At 40.4% G+C, this 25,345-nt stretch overlaps 2 protein-coding genes across 2 annotated transcripts; both read right to left on the bottom strand.

Annotated features, from left to right (window-relative positions):
* Positions 1–1,131: 1,131 nt before the first annotated feature.
* On the bottom strand, positions 1,132–21,016 carry ik (IK cytokine). The gene is made up of 20 exons (XM_080435527.1): positions 20,863–21,016; positions 19,746–19,812; positions 18,540–18,632; positions 17,977–18,036; positions 16,671–16,838; positions 16,394–16,508; positions 15,829–15,899; positions 15,484–15,530; positions 15,170–15,333; positions 14,260–14,368; positions 13,624–13,669; positions 12,269–12,488; positions 12,128–12,149; positions 11,533–11,615; positions 11,268–11,356; positions 10,347–10,404; positions 9,867–9,955; positions 4,019–4,127; positions 3,367–3,401; positions 1,132–2,923 (listed from the first exon to the last, which is right to left on the bottom strand). The coding sequence occupies exons 1-20, from the start codon at positions 20,870–20,872 to the stop codon at positions 2,896–2,898; spliced, it is 1,683 nt and encodes a 560-aa protein (XP_080291653.1). The 5' UTR covers positions 20,873–21,016; the 3' UTR covers positions 1,132–2,895.
* A 1,048-nt stretch (positions 21,017–22,064) lies between these two features.
* LOC308090164 (NADH dehydrogenase [ubiquinone] 1 alpha subcomplex subunit 2-like) lies at positions 22,065–25,040 on the bottom strand. Its single transcript, XM_080435222.1, has 3 exons — positions 24,908–25,040; positions 23,274–23,380; positions 22,065–22,253 (listed from the first exon to the last, which is right to left on the bottom strand). The coding sequence occupies exons 1-3, from the start codon at positions 25,009–25,011 to the stop codon at positions 22,162–22,164; spliced, it is 303 nt and encodes a 100-aa protein (XP_080291348.1). The 5' UTR covers positions 25,012–25,040; the 3' UTR covers positions 22,065–22,161.
* Positions 25,041–25,345: the final 305 nt, after the last annotated feature.

Raw genomic sequence — 25,345 nt, 5'->3', positions numbered from 1 at the left:
ACATGTCAAGGGGGCAATGTTGGGTTGTGGGCAGTGGTTGGCTTACTTCAAAGAAACTACAAGTCCCTACCAAGGATCAAAATCTTCTAAAAGCTTTATTTTATTTGCGTGCCAGAGTCACATACTAAAAATAGCCGGCCTAGCCGGGCGTACAAGCTCTAATCTTCTGTAAACATGAGCATCTTGAGGTGTATTCTGCCTTCTGTGTAAGTTCTTAATAATATGATCATACATTATCATATGACTGGCATGCTGTATACACAAGTTACACAACTGAAGGCAGAGAGGGGGGAAGACATGCAAAATATGTCTCCAGGACTCGAAATTGAACCAAGGATGTGGTTGACAGACACGCCATTCAGTCACTCTATACGGGGTGCCTAAACCCCTGACAAACTTAGATACTTTATACAATAAAACAATGAATGAAGATTGTGTGAGTGAAGACAGGCGCATAATAAAATGAGGAAACACAGAACAGCAGAATAGTAGAAGTCCCACACTACAGGGGACAAAACACCATCAAACCATGGTGGATGGAATGCCACAGAAATATGTTTTCATAGTGCAGTAGCATCACCTGGTGGACAGGAGTAATAAGCGATGGAGTCGTCTCACTCTCTTCTGAGACAGAAATGCATTTTCTGTTTACTACAGAACGGGAGACTCCTGCTACTGAGCACTCAATAGCAATGAGTACTATCACAATATAGAGCTATTTAACACTTATTTTAACAAAATAATTTCACTTAACTACCGTTAACTAGTTTAATCTGTTAGGAAATAAATAATTATCATAATAACAGCTAAAAAGTTGTATTCTGATAATCATTACCAAAGTGTTTGTTCAGTAACAGGGGTCTCACCACCACTCTAGCTCTTTAGAAAAAGATAACACTCTAGTGAGTGTTTGTTCTCTCGTCTGGTCTATTGCAAAGATCACTATTGGAATACAGATCTATTATAGCACTTAACCATTTACGAACCCTTTACATATTGAACTTGATCTTGGGAGTTTTATTCCTTTTGGTCATTTTTAGCCACTAGGAAGTATTTTAACCAGGTCCATATTTTTATGAACCATTTAATGGGAAAAACTTTTAAAACAAATGACCATTAGAAACAACTCAATGGTGTTTTTTCTTCCTTTATTGGGTTCTGCAGTTTGTGTGCATTAAGCTGCGTGTAACATTGTGCTACAATATATTTCTTTTACCACAAGATCAAAACAGTCACCATTTTACACACATTAATATTCAACATCAGTCTTTTCATAAATTGAAAACAGCTTGAAAGCATATCGAAACCTCCTAATCTACAGCTATATGCTGTTCCTCATGCCCTTACCGGAACTGTAAGTGTTCCATTTACACACACATAGGCTTGTACAAAGTTTAAAGTGATGTTGAACCTTTTTAGCACCTTGGATAAGCTGCATTCTGCAGGCCATATTCCTTTTCGTAGGGGGACGGGGTGACTGATGCAGCTTCTGATTGACCAACATGGGGTTAAGGGCGCGCTCTGCTTTGTCAGCTTGGACAGCACGTGAGTCTGTGTTTACTGTGCCTAACCGTATCCTTATCTTAACCTCACAAAACCTATGCCTTAACCTCACCAAATCTATGCCTCAAATTGAACCTTAAAATCACAAAAACTATAACTAAACCTTACCGTGACCTCACAAAAACTATGCCTAAACCTAACCTTAACACTGACCTCTCCAAATCTATGCCTAAATCTAACCTTGATTTTATCCTAACCATAACCTGACAAAGTCTATGCCTAAACCTAACCTCACAACATCTATGAATAAACCTAACCTTATCCTGACCTTAGAGGTCAGAGATACATACAAGTCAGAACCTCATGGTCTCGCCATGGTCTGTGCACTAAACGGAAAGTCACCAGGCACCCTGCAAAAATCACCTTTAGCGCACAAACATGATCAAAGTGGATCCTGCAAACATATTATAAAAATGAACGTGTTTTAGGAAAGTGAAATGGCTCTATTTGTGTAATATTTGATTTCAGATTTACCAAATTCAAAGATAACACAAATGGAGCCGTTTCACTTTAGTTTCCTACAACTAAATAACAGGATCTTTGGAGACCTGTGTGTGTCCACATGCAACCAGACTGAATGGAGAGAAAGAAAACATGATTTTGCTTTCCTCAGTCACAGAACAACTGATGAAGATGGACAATATTTTTAACGTACGTATATCATGGCCAGGTACAACCCAAGGTTCTACCAAAGTTCAACATCACAGGAGTCATTCACAAAAGAGATACCCACCATTTGAAGAAAAAAAAAGTATAATCTAATTTCATCAAACAAATTAATTAATTAAGACCGGAACGTATCTGTGTCATTTTAAGATTTCTTTGGCTATTCAAAAATAGCAAATATACAAGCTCATAGCACGGCTTCGAGTGCCACGCTATGAGCTTGTAGATCTGCTATTTTTGAAAAAAATATTTTTGGAATAGCCAAAGAAATCTAAAAATGAAACAGATGTGTTCCCGTCGGTTAAAAGGATGATATTTTTGTGTTTGTTTTCATCATTCAAATCTCGAGGACACTTTTACTGACTGGATCCTCCCAGTTGAATACCTCCTCAAAACAGATATGCACATCTAATCAAAACAATTTAATTAAACCATGTTGAATCATTTCAAACATACCATGGCCAATGTTCAGAAATAACATTGACTTGTGTCCATTAAACAGTTATAAACTTAACCAAAACAACATTGTAGGATGGTGCGTACTAAACCCTATTCCACAGGGAACCAGAGCTGTGGCACTGGGTTGTCTCAACGAAGGAGGAATGGATAAAAAAAAAGAAGAAAGAAGAATGAGGGAGAAGCATTTCCATGGAGGGATGGAAATCTTCAGTATTTGGGCCTCTTTGGGTTCTCTCTGAAAAGCAAAAAAGAGAAACACATTGGTAATGGTTTTAATGGTTCCCACATACATACATTACAGTGTGAAGTCTATACCAGTGGTTCTCAAACTTTCAAGTCATGAACCCCCAAATTGATGTTTGGCCGCAGACCCCCCCATCTGAAAATACTTTTTGCCAGGGACCCCCATACAAGATTTGAAAATAGCAGATCTACAAGCTCACAACGCGTCACACTATGAGCTTGGAGATATGCCATTTTCAAATATCCAATGTTTATACGGTTATAGCGGTTAAAGAGATTTTGGTGCTAGATCAACACATTTTGCTGGGGACCCCCTGGAACCCATTCAAGGACCCCTGGGGGTCCCCAGGCCCCACTTTGACCCACTTCTCTATACAGTCTGATTACAAGACTGAGATGAAAACTACTTCAATGAAAAGAAAGAAAAATAGTCACCCATCTGCCTCTGCCTTCTTTCTCTTCTCAATGATCTGAAAACGAAAGAAAGTGAAAAATTAGCATTTTAAATCACATTAAAGTTCCTATTTTAATCAAGATATTCCACACTTTTTTCCCCCTTGCAAATAGAAGATGTACAAGCACACAACGTGTCACAAGCTTGTTGATAGATTTTTGAATAGCCGGACTATTACGTGTTTAAGATATAAGGATTTATCAGGAAAATGCAACAATTGAAAATGTATTTTTTGTTACATCTTGTACACGGGTAGACAAGAGTAAAATCTAGTGTTATTACAAGACTCTCTATCTCTCCATCTCTAGGCTGCCCTAGCGCGTGTGATATCTTGTCTAGAGGGGCGGGTTCAAAATCTCCGGATAGAGAATCCGCCGGATCCCATTTGTTCACCGATCTGTGCTCCCGCCCCCGCGCCGCTCCTCCTCCCCAATGTGCAGCATTGAGAGCCCTGACGTCACAACATTTGGAGCGACGCCCACTGCACTCTGGTTGGTTGGGGAAATCACCCACTTCCTATTCCAGGAACGTCAACAGGCTGGTCCAGGCTCTTATTTTTGAGCAAAACGCGAAGGAAAATAAAAGCCTGGAGATCGAGGCTACTCCATCTCTATCCATCCAGCCATGTCTCACCGCGCTGATCTTCTTCCACTGTCTGTCCAGCTCTGCCTTCTCATTGGTCTCCTTGAAGCGTCTGGTCTTGCGGCCCTCGGACATCTTAATACCATACTGGAAGGCAGCCCTGAAGGGACAAAAATAAATACATTATAATCATAGGAAAATAAAACTTTATTTAGACAGGACAGAACAGAGAGACAGGAAACTGAAGGGCAGATGACGTGCAACAAAGGATCTTCAGCTAGAATGAAAAAGGAAACCGTATGATAACGTGGTCGACCATTCAGTAAAACAGTTTTGTTCAGATTGCGTGCCGGTTCTGGAGAACTGCTCATCCAATCAACTTCACACTGTACTCCAGTGGTGTTAACAGTACTCACATTCTTTACTTTAAGTAAAAGTATCAATACTGCAATGTAGAAATACTCTGTTACAAGTAAACGTATGGAATTTAAAATGTAGTTGAGTAAAAGTATAAAGGTATTGGTAAATGTACTTAAAGTACCAATAGTAAAAGTACTGATTGTGCAGAATGTCACATTTCAGGTTTTCAAGTGGATAAAAATCTTTCAAAAATAGCCGATCTACAATGCGACGCATTGTGAGCTTGTAGATCGGCTATTTTCAAATGGCGAAATGAATATAGGGCTGACGTGGTTGTAGTAATACTCAAAATCTACAAAGTAACTATTAACTAAAGTTTTCAAATAATTGTAGTGGAGTAGAAGTAAAAGTATTGGAAATTGGAAATACTCACAATACTACAAATACTTCAAACTTTTACTTAAGTACAGTACTTAAGTAAATGTACTTAGTTACTTTACACCACTGCTGTACTCTGCCTTGTGTCCTCAGCAGTACACTAGCCAATTGTGAAGTTGATCAGATGAACGGTTCGCAAGATATGTGGAGGGCAGACAGACACACAAATCAGTAAAGGTAATAGATAGTAAATGTCTGAGACTTTAGTCTAGGACCTGGCTAAGATATGTATGCACTTCATTTAGGAGAGAATATCTCAAATGTTCTTGGCTAATATGACCCCAGGGAACAACTTAGGAACTGTGACTAATTGTCTATCCGGGACGAAATACCCGAAAATGACCACGCCCTTTTTTAAATGACCATAACCGGTGCACTACTTCCAACATGGCTCTATCTGCTAAACCGTTGGAGCTACAGATTTACTGAGGTGCTCAAAATATTCAGAATACTTATGTTTAGGGAAACATAGTAAAGTGTAATATTTCTAATTTGATATTTTATGACAGAACAGCTAAAAAACGCAAAAGAAATTGCCAACATATTACAGTCCAGGGCTATAGGAATAATTTTGTGTGAATCAGTCTAGAAGCACCTAAATTGATGTAACCCAGGGCATATTCTAATGATTTAGCAAGGGTACCTGAGCCTGGGTCATCATTGTGGCCAAATCCAATATGGCCACCACCTGAAAAGGTTTTGGCTAAAGCTTTTGAACCAGATGAGCTATAAATGAGCAAACTTGGTGTCTAAATCATGTTTTTTGACTATTAGAAACATGTTGGAATGCTTATCTTTATGACTGGGTGTGGCTGGACCTCCATTTTGCATATGTCAAAGAAAGAAATGGAGGATGGCGCAAGCTTTACTGGCATCTGCAAGATGGGTCCAGTAAGGTTCCCAGGTTCTGACATGCTGAATCAGTGCAGCTTAGGTGGGAGGAAGGTTCTCAAGGGACCTGGTACCATTTGACCAACATCAGCCTTCCCTGACTATGGGAAAAGGAGTGCAGGTATCTCAAAGAAACTCTGGTCACCCTTACTTTGGAGCCTGAAAAGATAGACTTTCATGTCCAAAGATTGGAGTATATGGTCATCATCATATACTGTATGGCAAGAGCCGTGGTGGCCACAGCAGAGTAGATAAATCCTGACAGTGGCTTTTCTCAGTCCCTCAAGAACATTCCTCCCACCCAAGCTGCACTGATTCAGCATGTAAAAACTGCTGCAGACCAGCTCCTATTGGAATCAGACAACCTCCGTCCAACAAAATATCCCAGATTTCAAATTGGGCTGGTACTGGGACTCCATGACTAGTGTGAGCCTTACTGGACCTATCTTGCCAGTAAAGCTGTTGCTGTTGTAACACCAAGACCATAATGTGATATAAACATATTGTAAACAATTCTATACACCTTTGACTATCGTACTGTATGATATCATACTAGTCAATGGTGTATAGAATAGTAATACTATATAGTATTACATTTTATGCTGAGCATTGTTGAACATACTGTATTAGCTGTAGCTGTAGGCCTATCATCATAGGAATTAGTTCTACTGTTAAATCATTCTTGTTTCAATACAATTACATCGTAAGATAGATTGGTTGTTTCATAACATAGTGGCCATATTTGTGAAAATCAAAATAGTGTCCTCTAGATGGATTAAATCATAAAGATAAGCATTCAAACATGTTTCTAGTTGTCAAAAAACATGATTTAGACACCAAGTTTGCATTCATAGCTCAAAATGTGGTTCAAACGTTATAGCCAAAGATTTTGTCAGGTGGCGGCCATATTGGATTTGGCCACTACAGGGTTCTTGCACCATTTTGAAAGTCAAATTTAAGACTTTTTAAGACCTTTTTAAGACCTCAACAAATGTAATTTAAGACCCAAATAAATGTCGCAACAATGTCTTCCTATATTGAAATTGGCTAATGGGAGTGCAGGCCAGCGGATGGTAAAACTTCTATTAATCCATTAAGACCGGGAACGCATCTGTGTCATTTTAAGATTTTTGGGTATTCAAAAATAGCAGATCTACAAGCTCATAGCGCGGCACCGATATAATACCTCCCCCTACAGGCTGGTATTATAATATGTTACTTTCTACCTCCCCCTACAGGCTGGTATTATGATATGTTACTCTCTACCTCCCCCTACAGGCTGGTATTATGATATGTTACTCTCTACCTCTCCCTACAGGCTGGTATTATAATATATTACTCTCTACCTCCCCCTACAGGGTGGTAATATAATATGTTACTCTCTACCTCCCCCTACAGGCTGGTATTATAATAGGTTACTCTCTACCTCCCCCTACAGACTGGTATTATAATATGTTACTCTCTACCTCCCCCTACAGGCTGCTATTATAATATGTTACTCTCTACCTCCCCCTACAGGCTGGTATTATGATATGTTACTCTCTACCTCTCCCTACAGGCTGGTATTATAATATTATAATATATTACTCTACCTCCCCCTACAGGCTGGTAATATAATATGTTACCCTCTACCTCCCCCTACAGGCTGGTATTATAATAGGTTACTCTCTACCTCCCCCTACAGGCTGGTATTATAATGTGACTCTTTACCTCCCCCTACAGGCTGGTATTATAATGTGACTCTCTACCTCCCCCTACAGGCTGGTATCATAATATGTTACTCTCTACCTCCCCCTACAGGCTGGTAGGGCCTGTAAAAGGCCAATCAAAAAGAAGGCCATAAAAAAAACGATGATTTTTAAGTCCACGGAAATAATGAATTAACCTGAAGGTTAAGGATGATTTAATTTTAATATAGTACAAGAATAGTGTAACTATCTGTAAAATATAACCAATTTTTTAAATAAAATTATGTATTGGGTTATAGCCTATTTGTCTCAATATTTGTCACATTCAGCCCTGGACTTCACTGACTGTAGGGGTCACATTAATCACATTAGAATCACAGATTAGAGATTTTATGTATTTCCCCTATTTTCTGTATTTTTCACTATTTAAAATATAGTATTTCTTAATTTGTAATAATTATAGCTTGTAGATTGGCTTTTTTCACCATTTGAAATTGTTTTAAAATAAAAGGAACAGTTTTCCCAACCGACAGAGAGTCAGAGACAATATTTAGCCTATATATGGTTCTGTATTAGTGTACGAGTCAGTTTTAGCAGATTTCATTCTAATTGGCTACTGTAGACTGCCTATCAATTTCATGGGCCTGGGTAGGGCCACCTGGCCTGGTGGAGATCTGCCCTGTTGCGCAGCAGCACAGCAAGTGAAGGCTCAAACTGTGTGTGTGTGTGTGTGTGTGTGTGTGTGTGTGTGTGTGTGTGTGTGTGTGTGTGTGTGTGTGTGTGTGTGTGTGTGTGTAGCACAATATTTACTTCTGATCAGTCAAACATTCACTTGAAACTGTTGCCTGATGACAGCTGAGGGGGAAGCGTCCGTCGTTTCTATTCCACATTGTAACCAGTGACATCCGTTATATAGCATACATTTGTTGTTAGCACTTAGCATTCATTAGCATGCTCTGTAGCAACAACAAGTACTGCCAAACAGTGCTCAACTACAACTACTGCTATCTTTATCAACCAAAACGGTCACGGGGGCTCTGATTTTGCCCAATGTCCACTTAAATGAGCTTCTGAGCTTACACAGACACCTGGAGCAAATTAATTAACGAGCGACACTGCAGCGCTGACGCTGACGGCCGGGCAACGAGACAAGCTCGTCAACTCCAGCTGAGTGAGTGACTGAGAGAAGGAAAAGAGAGACAGGGGAGGGCGGGGCTATCAGCCTATGGAACACACACTGACTGCTGTGTGAGTGTGTGTGCGTCTCTCAACCGCTCTCAACACAATGGGAGAGATTGAGGAGCGTACTGATAATATATCTTTATGGAAAATTCAACACTAGAATACGCACAAATGTTTATGGCTTTCATTTTCCCATGAGCCTTAAAAACATAACCTTCAAATTTAATACCTACGGTCAAATTTAAGACAAATTAAGACCTTAAATTCCCGATATTTTTTTTAAGACAATTTAAGACTTTTTAATGACCCGCGGGAACCCTGCACTATGATGAGCCTGAAGGTCACTGGCTCGGGCGCCCTTGCTAAATCATTAGAGCATGCCCTGGGTTAAATCTGGGACAAATGTGGTGCTCTTAGATTGATTTGCGCAAAAATGTCCCTATGGCCCTGGACTGGACATTTTTAGCGGTTTCTTTTAGCTGTTCTGTCAAATATCAAATTAGAAATGTTACACTTTACTATGTTTCCCTAAACATAAGTATTCTGAACATTTTGAGCACCTCAGTAAATCTGTAGCTCCAACGGTTTAGCAGATAGAGCCATGTTGGAAGTAGTGCACCGGTTATGGTCATTTTAAAAAGGGCGTGGTCATTTTCGGGTATTTCGTCCCGGATAGACAATTAGTCACAGTTCCTAAGTTGTTCCCTGGGGTCATATTAGCCAAGAACAGTTGAGATATTCTCTCCTAAATGAAGTGCATACATATCTTAGCCAGGTCCTAGACTACTTGGGTAAGGCCTTCTTATTAGGGACAGGGGTCGCAAATTTGCCTCGGCTAGAAACCCCACATACAATGCCACGGTTTCATAACGGTTTATATAACTTGACACATTGTTTTTTGTATTGTCCCCGTCAAATAAACATAAAATTCAAACAATTATTCATGTAGACGGATTTTCGAAATTAATTATGATGATTAGTAGTGCAATGCCTCAAACTGGGCTGCCATTTGGAACTTGTGCCGGTACAGAGCTGGCCGGCTCTGGAGGACCGCTAATATGAGCGACTTCACTCCTCTGCACTGCACTTCCCTGGGTCCTCAATAATATACCCATTACCCACATAGTGTGAAGTGGATCGGTTTGTGAGATACGAGTGGCCATTCGGAGAGGACCGGTTCTGGAGAACGTCTGATCCTTCACAATCGACACTGCACTTCCATGGAGGTGTAGTGTGAACACTATCGGATGCACGGTTCCCGAAATATGCCAAGGAAGGTTATGTAGACAGACACAATGAGCTTCCTAGGATTTGAAGATAGAACATGTAATGTTTCATACTTGGGTAAGGCCTCCTTGTTGTTCATGTAGTCTGAATATTCTTCCTGGGTGTCAAAGTCCCAGCGACCAAGAGGACCCTTCTTGTTGCCCTGGGCGACAGAGAGAGAGACACAAATCAACTGTCAAGCTTGGAAATTAAATCAGCATCAAACAGTTTCCAATGGAAAATTTTATTGAATAGCTATAAAAGCACCCCATAATCATTCCACCTTGCTTACATTATTTATAACCTAGCAATGGCTGCCCCCTGCTGTAACTTTCAGGTTTTGTCTCGCTTTCTGATCATAAACATTAATGATACAATTGTGGTATAATCACAATACATGAATACACACACGGTTGTGCTGTACCGTGATAACGGCACTGGTGTGCTGATCTATGGCTGATGACAGCAGCACACTCTTGGGGAGGTATTGCTTAAATAATTGACCATTAGTCCCTGATTGTCTGTGTGATGTGATGCTGGTGAGTTGTAGTCACCTGGTCCATCTTGCTGTAGTCCACCTCTTCATCGCTGTCCACAGCCAGGTCGTCCATGCTGTAGGGAGACAGAGAAGAGAGGACTGCTAGTTCACATTGATATCAACCATTTCTTCTCTTCCCTCAAGGTAGGATTTCATCCAGCTTACAGATGTGTTATCAAAACCGATCGCCTCTTCAGCTTATTCAGGAGAATTGAATGATTTACCGTGTGAAATACAGTAGGCATGTGTCAGTGGAGTGGGATGTTTTTTTTTAAATTCAAACAGCAGTTTACGGTCGTCGAGGTAGCTGTTTGTAAATGAATCTCTCTATAACCTTTGAGATGGAACAAAGGATGGAAACGGGGCGGTAGTTGCCAGGTTCTAATTTGTTTCCTTTTTTATACAGAGGGACTCTAGCCATCTTGAATTCTTGAGGGATGTGACACTGGCTGATGGATACATTCGTTTCATTTAAGTCTGTGGTTGTACCGGGCAGCTCCAATACATGAATGTGTGTAACAAGTTGGTGTTGTAAAAACTCAGTTCACATTCCCTCAGGGTAATTGGTATTAAGTAAAGAAACAAATGAATACATCTCTTTACAGAATAGGAGCGTGTTGATATACAGTACATGTCGTGTAGGAGTGTGTGCGCTTAAATTAATTTTCATAATTGATTAATCTGTCAATATCTACCATATAATGATGGTAATGGGAGTTGATAAAGCGTTGGGGTACCCTAAACGTCAAAAATATTATTGTTTTATGGAAGATGTAAAAAGCACATTTTTATATGATAAATCATTAATCGATGTCGATCCACTAGTGTGTACCAATGCATGTGTGTGTGTGTGTGTGTGTGTGTGTGTGTGTGTGTGTGTGTGTGTGTGTGTGTGTGTGTGTGTGTGTGTGTGTGTGTGTGTGTGTGTTAATCTTACGTTGCAGGATAACATTCGGCATAGGAGTTGGACATGCCGAAAAAGTCTCCCAGCTGTTCTTTGCGGTCGCGTGTTCGCTGGCCTGCAGTGGCTGGCAGTTAAAGAATGACAGCAGCAACAACAATGTGGAACAAACCAACAAAACATCAAATGAAAAGAAACTTTTTTAAAACCTCTCTTCTCATTCACCATATAAATAAAAGACAGCCCTAAGTTCCATCGGCCTGATTAATTTGACCAACATTGAACCAGCAGAAGGATATGTCTCCTGGCCCTGCCACTGGCTGCCGGCTGCACCGGCAAACTTCTCATTGATCATCTTGATCTGGTCTTTCACAGATCCAGGTCCTGGAGAGAGGAGAGAGACAGGGAGATGATAGTGTTTTGAGAGGGGTGTAACAGTAGAAATACAATTACAGATTTCCTTTGCGGCTTCAATATTGTCTGATGTGTCAGCGGTCATCTTAACCCTTTAAGACCGGGAACGCATCTATTCTACGCATCTAACGCTGCTATTTTTGAAAAATCGTGACATTTGTGCAAATCTTTGAATATATATATTTTTAAAGTGAACATTTGTAACTCAGATATTTTACAAATGTTTTTTTTTTAATCAAAGATTTGCACACATTTTCATGGTTTAAAAAAAATAGCAGATCTACAAGCACACAGCGCGGCATTTGGTGCCTGTGCTATGAGCTTGTATATCTGCTATTTTTGAATAGCCAAAGTAATCTAAAATGACAGAGATGCGTTACCGGATTGAATGGGTTAATGGCTGTACTGGTTACTATGGGTACGGTAATAAAGTAGTAATCTTCTGTATTTAAAGACACTATAAAGAGAAGCCAGTCATTTACCTGTCTCGGGTATCTCTATAGGCTGCAGAGAAAAAGAGGCACACACACACACAAAATAACGTTAGTCATCACGTACAGTGTGCTACGGTTAAATAATCACACAGGATTATGAATATTTGTGCAGAAGCCAAGCCGACTGACCTCGGGATCGTGATCGTCGACCCTGGGCTTCTCAAAGTAACTGTGCTGTCTCCTCTTCTCCTCCTCCCTGTCTCTCTCCCTCTCGCGCTCTCTGTCCTTCTCCCTCTCTCTCTCCCTCTCTCTCTCGCGCTCCCGGTACCTCTCCTTGTCCTTGTCCTTAGGAGGAGGCTTGGCGGCGGTGGCGGCGGACGGGGTGTAGTCTCCGATGTCATCGAAGATGCTGCAGGACGATAGAGGATGAATAAAAAACCACAGTCACAAACAATAAAACAAAGTGCAATGTTCATACAAACAGTGTGTAGACTTTTGGAAGCGCAGGTGCCCTAATATCCCCCCAAAAAAGAAAAGACAAGATCATAATCTGTGATAGGCTGTGGCCGTTTCGGTTTGAGTTTGTTCTGACAAAGTGGCTTATACTGTCTGTGTGGTCGATGTCCTGATTGTACATTAATGGCAATAGATCAGCCTGCGGTTAGGGATGGGACGATAATCGTTATTATCGTTTATCGTGATAAAATAACGCTCACAATAATCGTATCGCAGAGATTTGAATTTATCGTGAAATTGTCCTCCATCAGAAGCCAGGATGAATTCGCTTTTGTTGAGCTGCAAATTCAGTACAACTTCCAAAAATAACAGATCTACAAGCTCACAATGCATTGCGTTGCAACGCGTTGTGAGCTTGTAGATCGGCTATTTCTGGTGAACGCCCCCCCCCCCCAGAATAGGGATGCTTGAGGTTCAAGTGGTTAACAAAAGTGCCATTTTAAGTTTTTAAGTATATTTTGATTATCGCGATAATATCGTTAATCGCAATAATTTTTGCCACATGCAATTTTCATAGCGTCCCATCCCTACCTGCGGTAACCACTTTAAACCTGACATCCCTATTTTAGGTGAAATCATTCAACATTTTTCAAAAATAGCTCACAAGCCTGTAGATCGATAGTCTGCCCCAACGCTCCTGATTTCGTGTATAGAGGGGCGGGTGTATAGAGCCGGCGAGAGACTGCGCCTGATCCCATTGGTTCACCGATCTGTCCGTCAACCCCCGCCCCGTTAACACAACATTACGAGCGACGCCCACTGCACTCTGGTTGGTTGGGAAATGAAACACTTCCTCATACCCAGTACAGGCTATGGTTGGGCCAGGCTTTTATTTTTTAGGTAAACTAAACAATAAAAGCCTGGAGATCGAGGCTAGTAGATCGATGTAATAGGCTAACAATATTAGGCCAAACACACAAAGTGACTTCTGATAAAAAACCTATAGTCGACCCATCATAATCAACTAGCCGACTATGAGGCGTCAGTCCTAATCATTTGATTATAATTTTAACATTACTTTTACTCACCCAATGTCAGCCTCTGGTCCTGGGGCCTTCTTCTCATCTAGTTTACCTGCTCTCACACAAACACACACACATATATTACGTCGTCCTTTCAATACCAATATTGTACTCTTGGCAGAAGTGTCTATCTACAATGTTTTATCATTTGTTTTTGTAAATGGTATTATTAGTAGTAATGGTGGTAGTTGGTAGCACAATTAGATAATTAAGGAATAGCCTTTGCCTTACCTTTATATGATATTATGTCCTAGGACCAGTGGTACAGTAGAACATTTTCACAACTCCATCCCGAGTCCACCACAGCTTAAAAACCCTGAGCGGACGGTCCATGCGATAGATCGCATATTCTTATCGCTCGAATTTACATATTTTTTGGTGTTATCTGACGTTCATAATGACAGAAACCTCGCCACAGTGTTTTTGTCCCAAATGGGTCGCCGTAGTGTTAACAAGCGGCTTAGATGAAATCACAGGTGAAATCTCGTCTTGCGAGATGTAAATGGTAATTATGTAATCGTGGTAGTACTTAGAAGCAGCAGCAGCCACATTACTAGTAGTTAAGAGTATTGGTAGTAGGAATATAGTATTAGCAGTAGTAGGACTATTAGCAATACTAGTAGCAGTAGTAACAGTATTAACCTTTGTCTTTCTTTTTTAGTTTCTTGTGTCTTGTTCCCTGGCGAAGGTAGGAGAGGATCTGAGTCAGCTTAGAGATCACTATGTCATTCGTGGTCAGAGTTGTCTGGGCCTGGGGAGAGAGAGACACAAATACACACACACAAAGAGAAAGAGTAAGAAAGCACAAAAGAGAGAGAGTGATACAAAACGGAAGAATTGAGCATCAACGCATCGGCCTATTCCAGCGGTTCTCAAACTATGGGGGGGGTCGCGGGAAAGTGCCGCTGGCTACCCAAAAAAATACAGGGGGAAAAAATGATCAAGAAACTGAAAAAAAATGGGGTCGTCGTGACCAGCGTGGGAGTTGACGTCAATGACGGCCACTTGACTCCTCATACACACCATGGACTGTGATACACACATAGAGTACAGCTCCAACCAACTGAGAACCAGCAGAGCAGCAACACAGAAAAGAGACGACGACAACACAAACACACACACACACACACACACACACACACACACACACACACACACACACACACACACACACACACACACACACACACACACACACACAGCTGATTTAGCTGTAGTTATATAGCAGGAATGAATGAATCAATATGAGCGGGTGCTGGGTGGCTTAAAGGAGTTTTTGTAACTCTGAGAGCGAATACATGGACCACGGGTCCATTTGGTTCCATTTGTACCCTCTCTGAGTTAAATTAACACTGGTAAATTGGCGCTGGAGGGGTCACTGACTGTGTAAATTGTATCTGTTGTAGCCAGCAAACCCAATAAGCCCCTGAATCTGCATTTGAGTCAACAAACCGTTCACTTTACGGATCGCGATCGCGATGTAACATTACTGGGAAGGTCATGCTCACAGACAACCCGACAACCCCTGGTCTATTCATTAGCTCATCCTAACCTCCATGGTAGGGCAGTCAGCCTTGCTGCGGATCAGTGTGGTGGGTATGTCCGTGTCTGCGTATTCATCCTCCAGGTCCACCACATAGGCCATCCTCCCTGGCAGGAACAGCTCGTTCCTCTCCGTCTGACGACCCCTAAACATCATGCGGTAGACGTTCCTTCCTGTTGGGGAGCCGGTGTGTTTTTGAAAATGTGTAGTTTTCAAAACATTTAAAAAATAGCCAACCTACAAGCTCACAACAGGTAGCATTTTTTAATATGGCTTAAACAACTCTGGCCTCTGTCGGGCAGTAAAGAAAACCCCACACTCACCCAGACGAGTCTTAAACTCAATCTTCTCCTCTGGCTCTACGTCCTTCCTGATAAAACAGAGACAGAGGTCATGATCACACACAAGCTTAAACCTTATGGGTGCTTTTGTCAATTGACCCTGAAGCAATAGGGCATCAGAGTTAGGATACAATATTACATTAAACTACTTTCAACCTGGTGTCATTATTTTGGGCATGTCATTATAGGTGAAATGTGTCAAACATTTACAAAATATTACGTGTCAAAATGTGACAAAGTTATGATATGTAGTAGTTATCATATTAGAGATTATTATATTTACTGGTTCATGCCATGTTATGTTTACTGATATATGAATGAACGTACTTCACTTCCTTCTGAACTTTTTCCATCATGTCTTCTTCTTCTTTCTCCTTACTGGTGATCTCAGCTCGTACCTGACAGACAGACAGACACACTATTGCTCAGGGTGGAACCACTACTGTGCACTTTAACAAGACGTTTCACCAACTCTGTAAGCATCATATCATTCATTGTCTTTTGAGGTGCAAATCTCATCCCACTAATATAAACAAACTCTGAAAATACAAATAACTTAAGAGGACAGGTACAGGAATATACACCCCATGGAGTGATCTAGTACACAAGAAAGCATAGGACAGAATGAATGGTTGACCCATGCCACGTTATCTAAAAAATACATAAACAATGTGAAGGGAATAAAGGAGAGCTCAAACCCCCGTTATTTGGGGCCTTTGGTGGATAACACCAAGTACAAAGCGGGGTCTTTCTATTCTAGAAAAACTTTACCGCACATATTTAAGAAGCCACAGGTCAAGGCATTTTCATAACATTATTATTAAAAAATCCCCATATCACTCCCCCCCGCAGGCTCTTTCTCTCACACACACACACACACACACACACACACCTTCTGTAGCAGGGCGAAATCGAGACCTTTCACCAAGTGAGTATGTTCCATGTCACCTCCCAAGAACTTGGACTCCTGGATCAACTGACGACGCTTCTCAGCTGCTGATTTGTCCCTGGAGAGAGTGATGTTGGGAGGGACAGATTGAAAAAGTAGTAGTAGTAAAAGTAGTAGTAGTAAAAGTAGTAGTAGTCGTAGGAACAGTAGTAGTAGTCGTAGGAACAGTAGTAGTAGTAGTCGTAGGAACAGTAGTAGTAGTAAGAGGTGTTCTACTTACGCCTCAGCAGTAGGGCCTACAGCTCTGTAGTTGGCCGTTGTGCTGATGAGTTCGGTTTCTTCGTAGTCTTTGTTGACTCCGTCTCGTCGCTCGCGGGCTCTGTCTCTGTATTTCTCTGCCAGCTCTCTCTCTCTCTCCATCTCCTGCTGACGCAGCTTGGCGTAATAACTGGGAGAAATATCAGTACAATTATAAGGACGGAACCATTGTCTCGACTCTCAGTAGTAGATAGTGAGTGAAGAACTAGCTATGTCCGTTAGTGAGTGAAGAACTAGCTATGTCCGTTATCAGTAAGTAAGTATGAAGTGGCCTATGGTCGGTATCAGCCGAGCAATGAGGGCGTCTATCTCCTTACGTTATCTATCAACATTATACAGTAAATCTTCTTTAAGAGGCTGGGAGACATCTTTTTGTGCATTGGTCTTGAATGTGGTGTGTATGTTTCAGCGCTGTAAATAAATCGTTCTATATATTATTGAATGTTGAAACCTGAGTCAAGGTGTTTGTCTGATTCTGCTAGAAGTAATTTGACTGGAAATCCATAAATTATTCTAGCAAGGACTTCCAACGTCAGTTTCCATCTGTATGACAAGTGTAATGCAAACAAAACTAGAAAAAGTGCTCCTCGGAGCACAGGTCTCCGCCAGGTCAGGCACGTTATTGTGGCCTCCTGGTGGCGCTATAATAGGCCAATGTGAAAAGGGTGCCATTTATTCCTAGGTCGTTCACGGCAATCGGACACTGCATTCATGATTTGAGGCCTTTTGTTCCAAAAATGTGTTTTGCTAAATTAGACCTGCTGGTGGCGCTATAACAGGCCAATGTGAAAAGGGTGGCATTTCTTCCTTGGCCTAGTGGGAATGTGTTTGTGGAAGCAAACCTTAGCCAATGAGGATGGAATATGGGAAATCGGACAGATCCGTGTTCATCACATGACTATAGAGATACTGTGTACCGATTTGCATGACGTTTGGATAAAATCTGTAGGAGTAATGTAAAAAAATGGGTTTTGCACAAATTGGCCTCCTGGTGGCGCTATAACAGGCCCATGTGAAAAAATTGAGGCAGAGGTTCTGAATTGGCATCCAGGGAGTGTGTGTGCACAGTTTCACAGCGAACGGGCCAACGGTGCCAGACATTTGGTGGTAACACACGGACAGGACGGACACACGGACGGACGGAGGGTAAAACATACTCTCTCGCCATGCCTTTCGGCCTGGCGGAGACAATAATGATTTCTCTGTTAATGCTTAGTCTCTATATGACTCATCCAATGGTCTCAAACCAGAGCTTTGATAACCCTCACCTCTTCTTCTTGCGTCTCCGTGCTGCTGGATCCTCATCCTCGTTGTAGTCCCTTGGCATCCTGGGTAACAAGACAGCAAATGTCTTTTTAAGGTCATTGTAACTGATCAGTTTGTCACCTCAAAGCTTGAACTCAGAATGCCCATTTTTGTGTCCATTTATCAATTCCTTTCCACTAATTCAACCAAGAAATTTAGAAAGAAAGGTTTAAAAGCATGAAGGAAAATTAGATCGCATCCTGTGGACTCATACAAGTGGTACCATTTGTCTTCCAAGTTTTATAAAAGGGCACATTTTAGCATCTCTCGTTGAAATAAAAGTAAAGTATCTAAGCTAACAACCTAGTTTAATAATATAATAATTAAATGTTTTATCACTACACCTCCTTCCTATGTTTCTGACATGCTCACAACATATGTACCAATCAGATCCCTTGTAATCCTATGCTAAGTGCTAATTGTCAGGTTGTAACCTGCACCTATTATGCCCCATGTACAGTATGTATTCCTATGCATTAACGTGTTTATCATCATCATCACCATCAGTCAGTGATGTAGTACTCACTCATGATGTCTGGATTTGGAAGGCGGGGCTGACGAGGGGGCAGATCTTGGGGTCATCAACAGTTTCCTAAAGTCATCGTTGGTCAGCTTGGACCTGAAAGTGGACAGGATAGGCAGAACAGGGCCGTCATTAAAATGTTGAGATACAGAACCATTCGGAAACAATAAGCAAACAAATAAAATACATTGTAACTTACATATGGACACACACAGACTATGCGCTATTCTTCAACACTATCATTGCATGATTAATAAGTCCTGGACTCCTAATCATAATCTTTGATCAAAGATAACAAAAGATAACAAGTTAGTAACATGTTTCAATACTTTTGGTAAATAAAATTAAAAAATCACAACACCTCAGATATTTCTGTTGATAATAAATAAATAAAAATCTCCAGAGAGTCATAGTCAATGGGCTAAACATGACAGACTATTGGTCCTTCTCTTAACCCTTCAATCTGGGAACGCATCTGTATCACTTTAGATTTCTTTGGCTCTTCAAAAATAGCAGATATAAAAGCTCATAACGCGGCACAGAGTGCCGCTATAAGCTTGTAGATCTGCTATTTTTGAAAAATCGTGAAAGTGTGTGCAAATCTATGAATATATATATAGATATAGATATATATATAGAGATATTTTTTTTAAGGGAACATTTTTAACTCAAATCTTTGCTTCTGGGGGTCCCTGGAACAAAGTATTTTCAGATGGGGGTCCGCGGCCAAATACATATCATTTTGGGGGTCCTTGACATGAAAAGGTTTGAGAACCACTGATATTACAGCAACATACGTTTTTTCAAAAAACTGTTAGGATTTAGAAGACATTCGTAGAATCCCCAGAAGCAAAGATTTGAGTTAAAAATGTTGAATATGTTTAAAAAATACATATTCAAAGATTTGCACAAATGTTCAATATTTTTCAAAAAGAAATTGCAGATCTACAAGCTCATAGCGCGGCACTCGGTGCCACGGTATGAGCTTGTATATCTGCTATTTTCTTAATAGCCAAAGTATAAGATAATGGTTAAAGTGGTTCAAATCTAAAATGATAGATGCTTTCCCGGTATTAATGGGTTACGGCCAACATCGGCCGATACGATATGATGACGGATTAATTGTCCATCCCTAGTGTAGAGCCATGAGGACTCCGGTCTGGTCTGGTCCGTTTTAAGTGGTTTACAGCCAAGCAGCAGCAGACTCACTGTAAAGCAGAGCGGAGGTCTTCCACTTCATGGCCATCAGGAGCCAGGGGGTTGGAGTAGGTCTCAGCTGGTAGAAGGAGAAGAAGGGAACAAGAGGGCATCGTTTAGTATCATTATTACTGTCATCTGTAAGGGTGCAAATTAATTTTTCATTGGCAAAATATGGAAACAAATAAAAGTATGTTTATTCAACAGCTGGAACTGTCTATGTACACATGTTGTTCTCATTTATTGACAGATGTAAATACAGTTAAAATATTGTGTATTGTACTATTTACATGAGCCAAGACAAATCATTCCTGTTTGAAAGTGTTGCCAGTGCCTAGGCTGTTGTGTGACCATCTTTCAGAATATAAAATAATAAAATATCAGATACACTTTTATTTATCCTGGAGGGCAATCTGTCTGGACTGTCCAGTAGCAGGGAGTCAGGGACTATTATATCTATTTAATTGGGCTCTGTAGTCTGTAGCTAATTCTGGGACTGTTGTTAAATTAATAATATAGAAATAAATCGTTATATCTTCTCATATCTTAAGTGACCGACCATTGTAATATTAGTTTCGTTTTTATTTATTTGATTCTCTCTCTCTCTTTAATTTCACATCAGCTGCTATTTCCAGTGTAATCACTGTAATAGATCAAAGAAATTAACGTGTACAGTAAGTAGCCTTACACCAAGACGTATCGTAGATGTATCGAGTCTGACTTTTACTTTTAGATCTACGAGGTAGATCTCATCTCGTAGATATAAAAAAATGTCAAAATCGATTAAAAAAGACATCTACGAGTCTTGATCATAGGCTACATTTACAGTAATGTCCATCTTCATCAAGCAACACAATGTCTCTGTAAAGATGCGTGTTAAAAAGCACATTTTGGTAGATAACGTCAGCCATTCAAACTGGTTTATCATTAAACCCAATCCGACACTATTACAATGGATCACAATGGGAAAAAAGTCAACAGGACTTTTTTGTGTTTTAGCCTTAATGTCTGACTGAACCTCGTTCTACAATCTACCAGCGCTGTGCTTTCTAGCAAACGACGAAGGCTAACGTTAGCATGTAGCCTTCGGTAAACAGTAGCGATAATAAATACATCCATTCCAACTTACTTTCAGGCATTGTGTGAAGATTCTGGTCTCTCCTTCAACTGGAAATAATGTTTATGTGTGTCTATTATTCCAAACACTGAGGAAAATGCAGTCGTTAAACCCGCTTTTCGTGTAACAGCAGCTGTGTTGTTGTGATGCTGCGGCTATTTCCTGACATGCGTAGTAGACCAACAGGAAGCAGCAGGAACTACACGGTTTTCTTTCACGGCGTGGCATATCGCCATCGACTGGCCATGAATTGGAACTATCACCCCCCCATCACCTAGTACAGTGGTTCTCAACCTTTTCAGGCCGCGACCCCCCAAAATAATCATATTTGAACTGGGGAGTGCAGCCCCAAAATAATCATATTTTAACTGGGGACCCCTCCAAAATAATCATATTTGAACTTTGGAGTGACCCCTCAAAATAATCATATTTGAACTGGGGACATATAATATTATATATAAATATTGTCAAATTATTATATTGTGAACGGCTATTTTCGAAATATTTTTATTTGTGGGTATTAAAAAGATCTTAAAAGTCCTTAAATTGTCACTTCACTGTCATCTAGCCTAGGGACCCTCCCAAAATCCTGTGGGGACCCACCTGGCCCTGGAGGTCCCGACCCACAGGTTGAGAACCACTGACATAGTACTACATTGCAGACCATCATTTAATTTATCACACCGCCACAAGAACGAAAATGAGAATTCAAAAGCCTGTGTTTTAATTATTGAAAAAGTGTATTAAATAACATAATTCACATTTCAATATTTTGTCAAGTAGGTGAAGTCCTGTTGCAAGTCCTGTTGCACACTTAAGAAAGGACGTGTGTAGGATAGAGCCAACAGAGAAGGAAATAAGCAGTCCCACTGTCTGTCTTCACTTTAATTTGTATTTATTCAATGAAGAACAACTTTCCAGTTGTTTGACCGAAACCTTGATCTTTATTCAATAAATAAAAATGTTAAGTGAAGAGTGTGTGGGACATCTTCTCAATAAAAACAAAAACTTCCTATCAAGACAAGACACTTGTTTTTTTTTCCTTTCTTCTTTTCCCTTTAACTGTTCTTTTATTCATTTGGCATGTGCCTGTTAAAGAACTCAATTTTAGAGATCCCATGCCCTACCATACTGGAATTGTCACATTGATGAAGAAAAAACCCTAGGTAAAACAGCACAGATACATATACACACATCTACACTTTGTTGGAGTTAGTAAATTGGGTTTATTAACAATATATTAACAACAGATGATGTCATCACATTAATAACACAGGGATGGGGGTGGAGGAGAGAACCAGTCCAGTAAGGTCAGGGTTTGGTCTTGACCACCGTCTCTAGAACGTGGGATATTTGTTCTGCCGTCATGTTGTCCAATGGAACACTTCTTTCCTTCCCAAAGTCTGGAAGACACACACACACACACACACACACTCACACGGTCAATAGCGGTTTGAAAACAACATAATAGCCTACCTGCTATCTGGTGAACTTTTTTTTAAACAGCCTTGTAAGGCCCCAAAGGAAAGGGGCTCTTAAAGCCTCACTATGTAACTTTTTTTTAATGAATAAAATGTAAATTTGTCCAATCTATATGGTAGAATATGTTAATACAATATAACTTATACAATTGGGGGTGATTGTATTTTGTCTCCCTGCTCTTCTATTGAGACATTTAGATTGTGTCAAAAGTCAAAGGATATGACACGAATTTTGACCTGATGGTCAAGATTCGATTGATCCCCAGAGCAAGCAGGCAGGCTCTATTAGCTCAATGGAAAAAATGGCAGCACAAACCGGGTTCAAATCCGGGGTAGAAGAGCAAAGTGACATAGTGCTGCTTTAATCCTAGCAGTATGAGTACGAGGCTCAACAGACAACTATAATATGAGTCTACTATGCCCGTCCATATTTTTAAGACCAGGGTACAAAACAATAGGCTGAACTAAATAAGCAACATACATTAGACAATGCATAAATAAAAATAAAAACTTACTGTGTATGCATCATACAATCAAAATCACTCAACTTCTGTATAATCAAGCATGTTTGTTAGGGTTAACCGTTACACTGACCTGACCTATGGTGTTGCATTGCATACAGGTTTATTAATGTAATAAATGTCAGGGTGAGGGTCGGTAGGTTCCACATCAGCAGCAGCTCAACATTATTTCCAGTGTATGTAATAATCACTAACATAGATTTAACATAGCTTCCACAGGTATGAAAAGACGCATCAGATGTATGTACCATATTTTAGAAAATAACATTGTTTTGCTATGAGTCTTGCTTTTTTCAAGCACAGAGAGCTGCTGGTGCTTGACTGTAAAAGTCTGTTCAACTTTTGTACATCACTTGCGCATCTCACATGCAGAATGGGACACGGCTAATGCACTGTCACGGTAGTCTGCAGTGTCTCTCACCATATCTAGCCCACAGTTTGGGTTGGACTCCAGAACACTCCCTGATCAGAATGGGAAACTCCGGATTGGCTTTCTTCAATAACACATAGTGTTGTTCCACAAAGTCCCTGGGGGGGGGGGAGGAGACGCACACACACACACACATTAATTACATAAATCAATTTTTGGAGATTCACATACAATGGTGCTAATATGCTTGAATGAGCCTGGGTCAAATATTTTGTTCCAGGGTACCCCAGATTGAAGCAAAGATTTGAGTTACAAATGTTCACGAATTTTCAAAAATAGCCAAAGAAATCTAAAATGACACACATACGTTCCCGGTCTTAAGAGATATTAACTCCTGGGACCCAGCTTGCAGTTAAATGCAGCTCAGCAGAACTCTCACATCCGTTTAATCTATCAGTTAATGTCAGTTGTTGTAAATGGTTACAGCTGTAGTTTGTCATTACCCTAGAAAATACATTCCAAGAGAACTCAAAGCCATGATATCAAATTAGTGAGAAACAACCCTCTCCCCCCCCCCCCCCTCCCCTTCCTGTTCCCTGGTATGAATGAGTGTCTTGTCTATTGTTTGTCCTGTCTGTTTATTTTATTATCATTTTGTATGTCTTACATTTAACATGTACCTTGATTACTGTATCTATTTTACTGTTTGTTCTGTTGTGCGGTGTTTTGTTTATTTGTTGTTGTTTCGTCTTTTGTTTTAGTTTTTTGTCAAAAAAAAATCAGACCTCTTTGTCTTTTATGATTTGATATGATGCCCCTGTCTTTACTGTCTGCAAAAATAATAAAGAGATTTGTAAAAAAAATAAAAAAATAAAAAAGCTCAAGCCAGTGATTAGCTTTGTCTCTGAGCCAAAAACATCCACTAGCATCCAGCTCATTATTTTCTAGCTCCTTCCATCTCCAGCCGGAGCATCAAATCACACTGTCCGTTTCAGTAGCAGTTTTATTTCCTCAGGCAGTCCGGTTGGTGAACAGCTGATGTATAACTATAATATGAACTGTTATCCTGTAATGTAAGATCGGATGAGACCTTTATTGATCCCGCTGGAGAAATTCAGAAAAGTAGTGTCAGATGCGGGATTCGAACCCGCGCCTCCATTTGGAGACCAGAAATCCCTTTTACCAGGAAGGTTTGTCACCTTGAGTCTGGCGCCTTAGACCGCTCGGCCAACCTGACAGCTGAAATTATGATGTCTAATATATGTCTATATACTTTGATATGGGTTCAGATATGGTGTCAAGTGTTGTGTTGACGGAGAGATAGCCTGATTATTTCATTTATTATTATTACACAAGATACGACAACAAAGTTGAACGGAGTCCACAGAGAAACAGCCTTTAAAAAAAAAAACTTGAATGTAAAGCACTTTGAACTACATTTATGTATGAAAGGTGCTCTATAAATAAATATTATTGCTACTTTTACTTAAGTAACACCGAGTACTTCTTCAAACCATTGGTTCTTTTTGACAAGGTCTGTGCAGGTTACCGGCACAGACAGAGGCTAAGCTAAGTAGCTAACAACAAGCCACAGTGGGTGTGTTTTCTGTTTTCTCTCGACTATAAAAAAAAACCCACTCCATTTCATCCACACCTGGCTCCAGTCACACAGAGAGAGAACACACCTGGCTCCCTGGCTGGCGGCGGAGGTCTGACACATGTGGAGACGGATTTCTCGTAGGTTCTTGGCAAGGTTAGAGCCGATGCCCCTCACTACTGCGGCGGCCATGTTGCTTGCTTGTTGTTTAGTGATGATGCTTCTTCTTCTACTACTATTGGTTTACGGCAGGCTACGCCTGAAGTAATGCTGCCCTCCATAGGCCGATAATAGCTCTTATATTTTCACATGATAGTAGGCTATGTGAAAATATAAGAGACAATATTTTACTATTATATTAGACAATGGTTTTAAACCTTTTTCCATATCAAGGTCTAGCCTTAGATCAAGACTAGTCTTAGCGACCACCCCCCCAGTTTGCCCTGGAATGTCACCAGTAAAGCCCGTATTTCTCCAAACATGTACAAATGCATAATATAAAACACTTCTTTATTGAAGAATATGG

The sequence above is a fragment of the Gymnoscopelus braueri genome (genome assembly GCF_963280865.1).
Source record: "Gymnoscopelus braueri genome assembly, chromosome: 8".
NCBI lineage: Eukaryota > Metazoa > Chordata > Actinopteri > Myctophiformes > Myctophidae > Gymnoscopelus > Gymnoscopelus braueri.
Note: the sequence above shows the minus strand (reverse complement) of the source record. Positions and strands in the feature narration are given on the sequence as shown.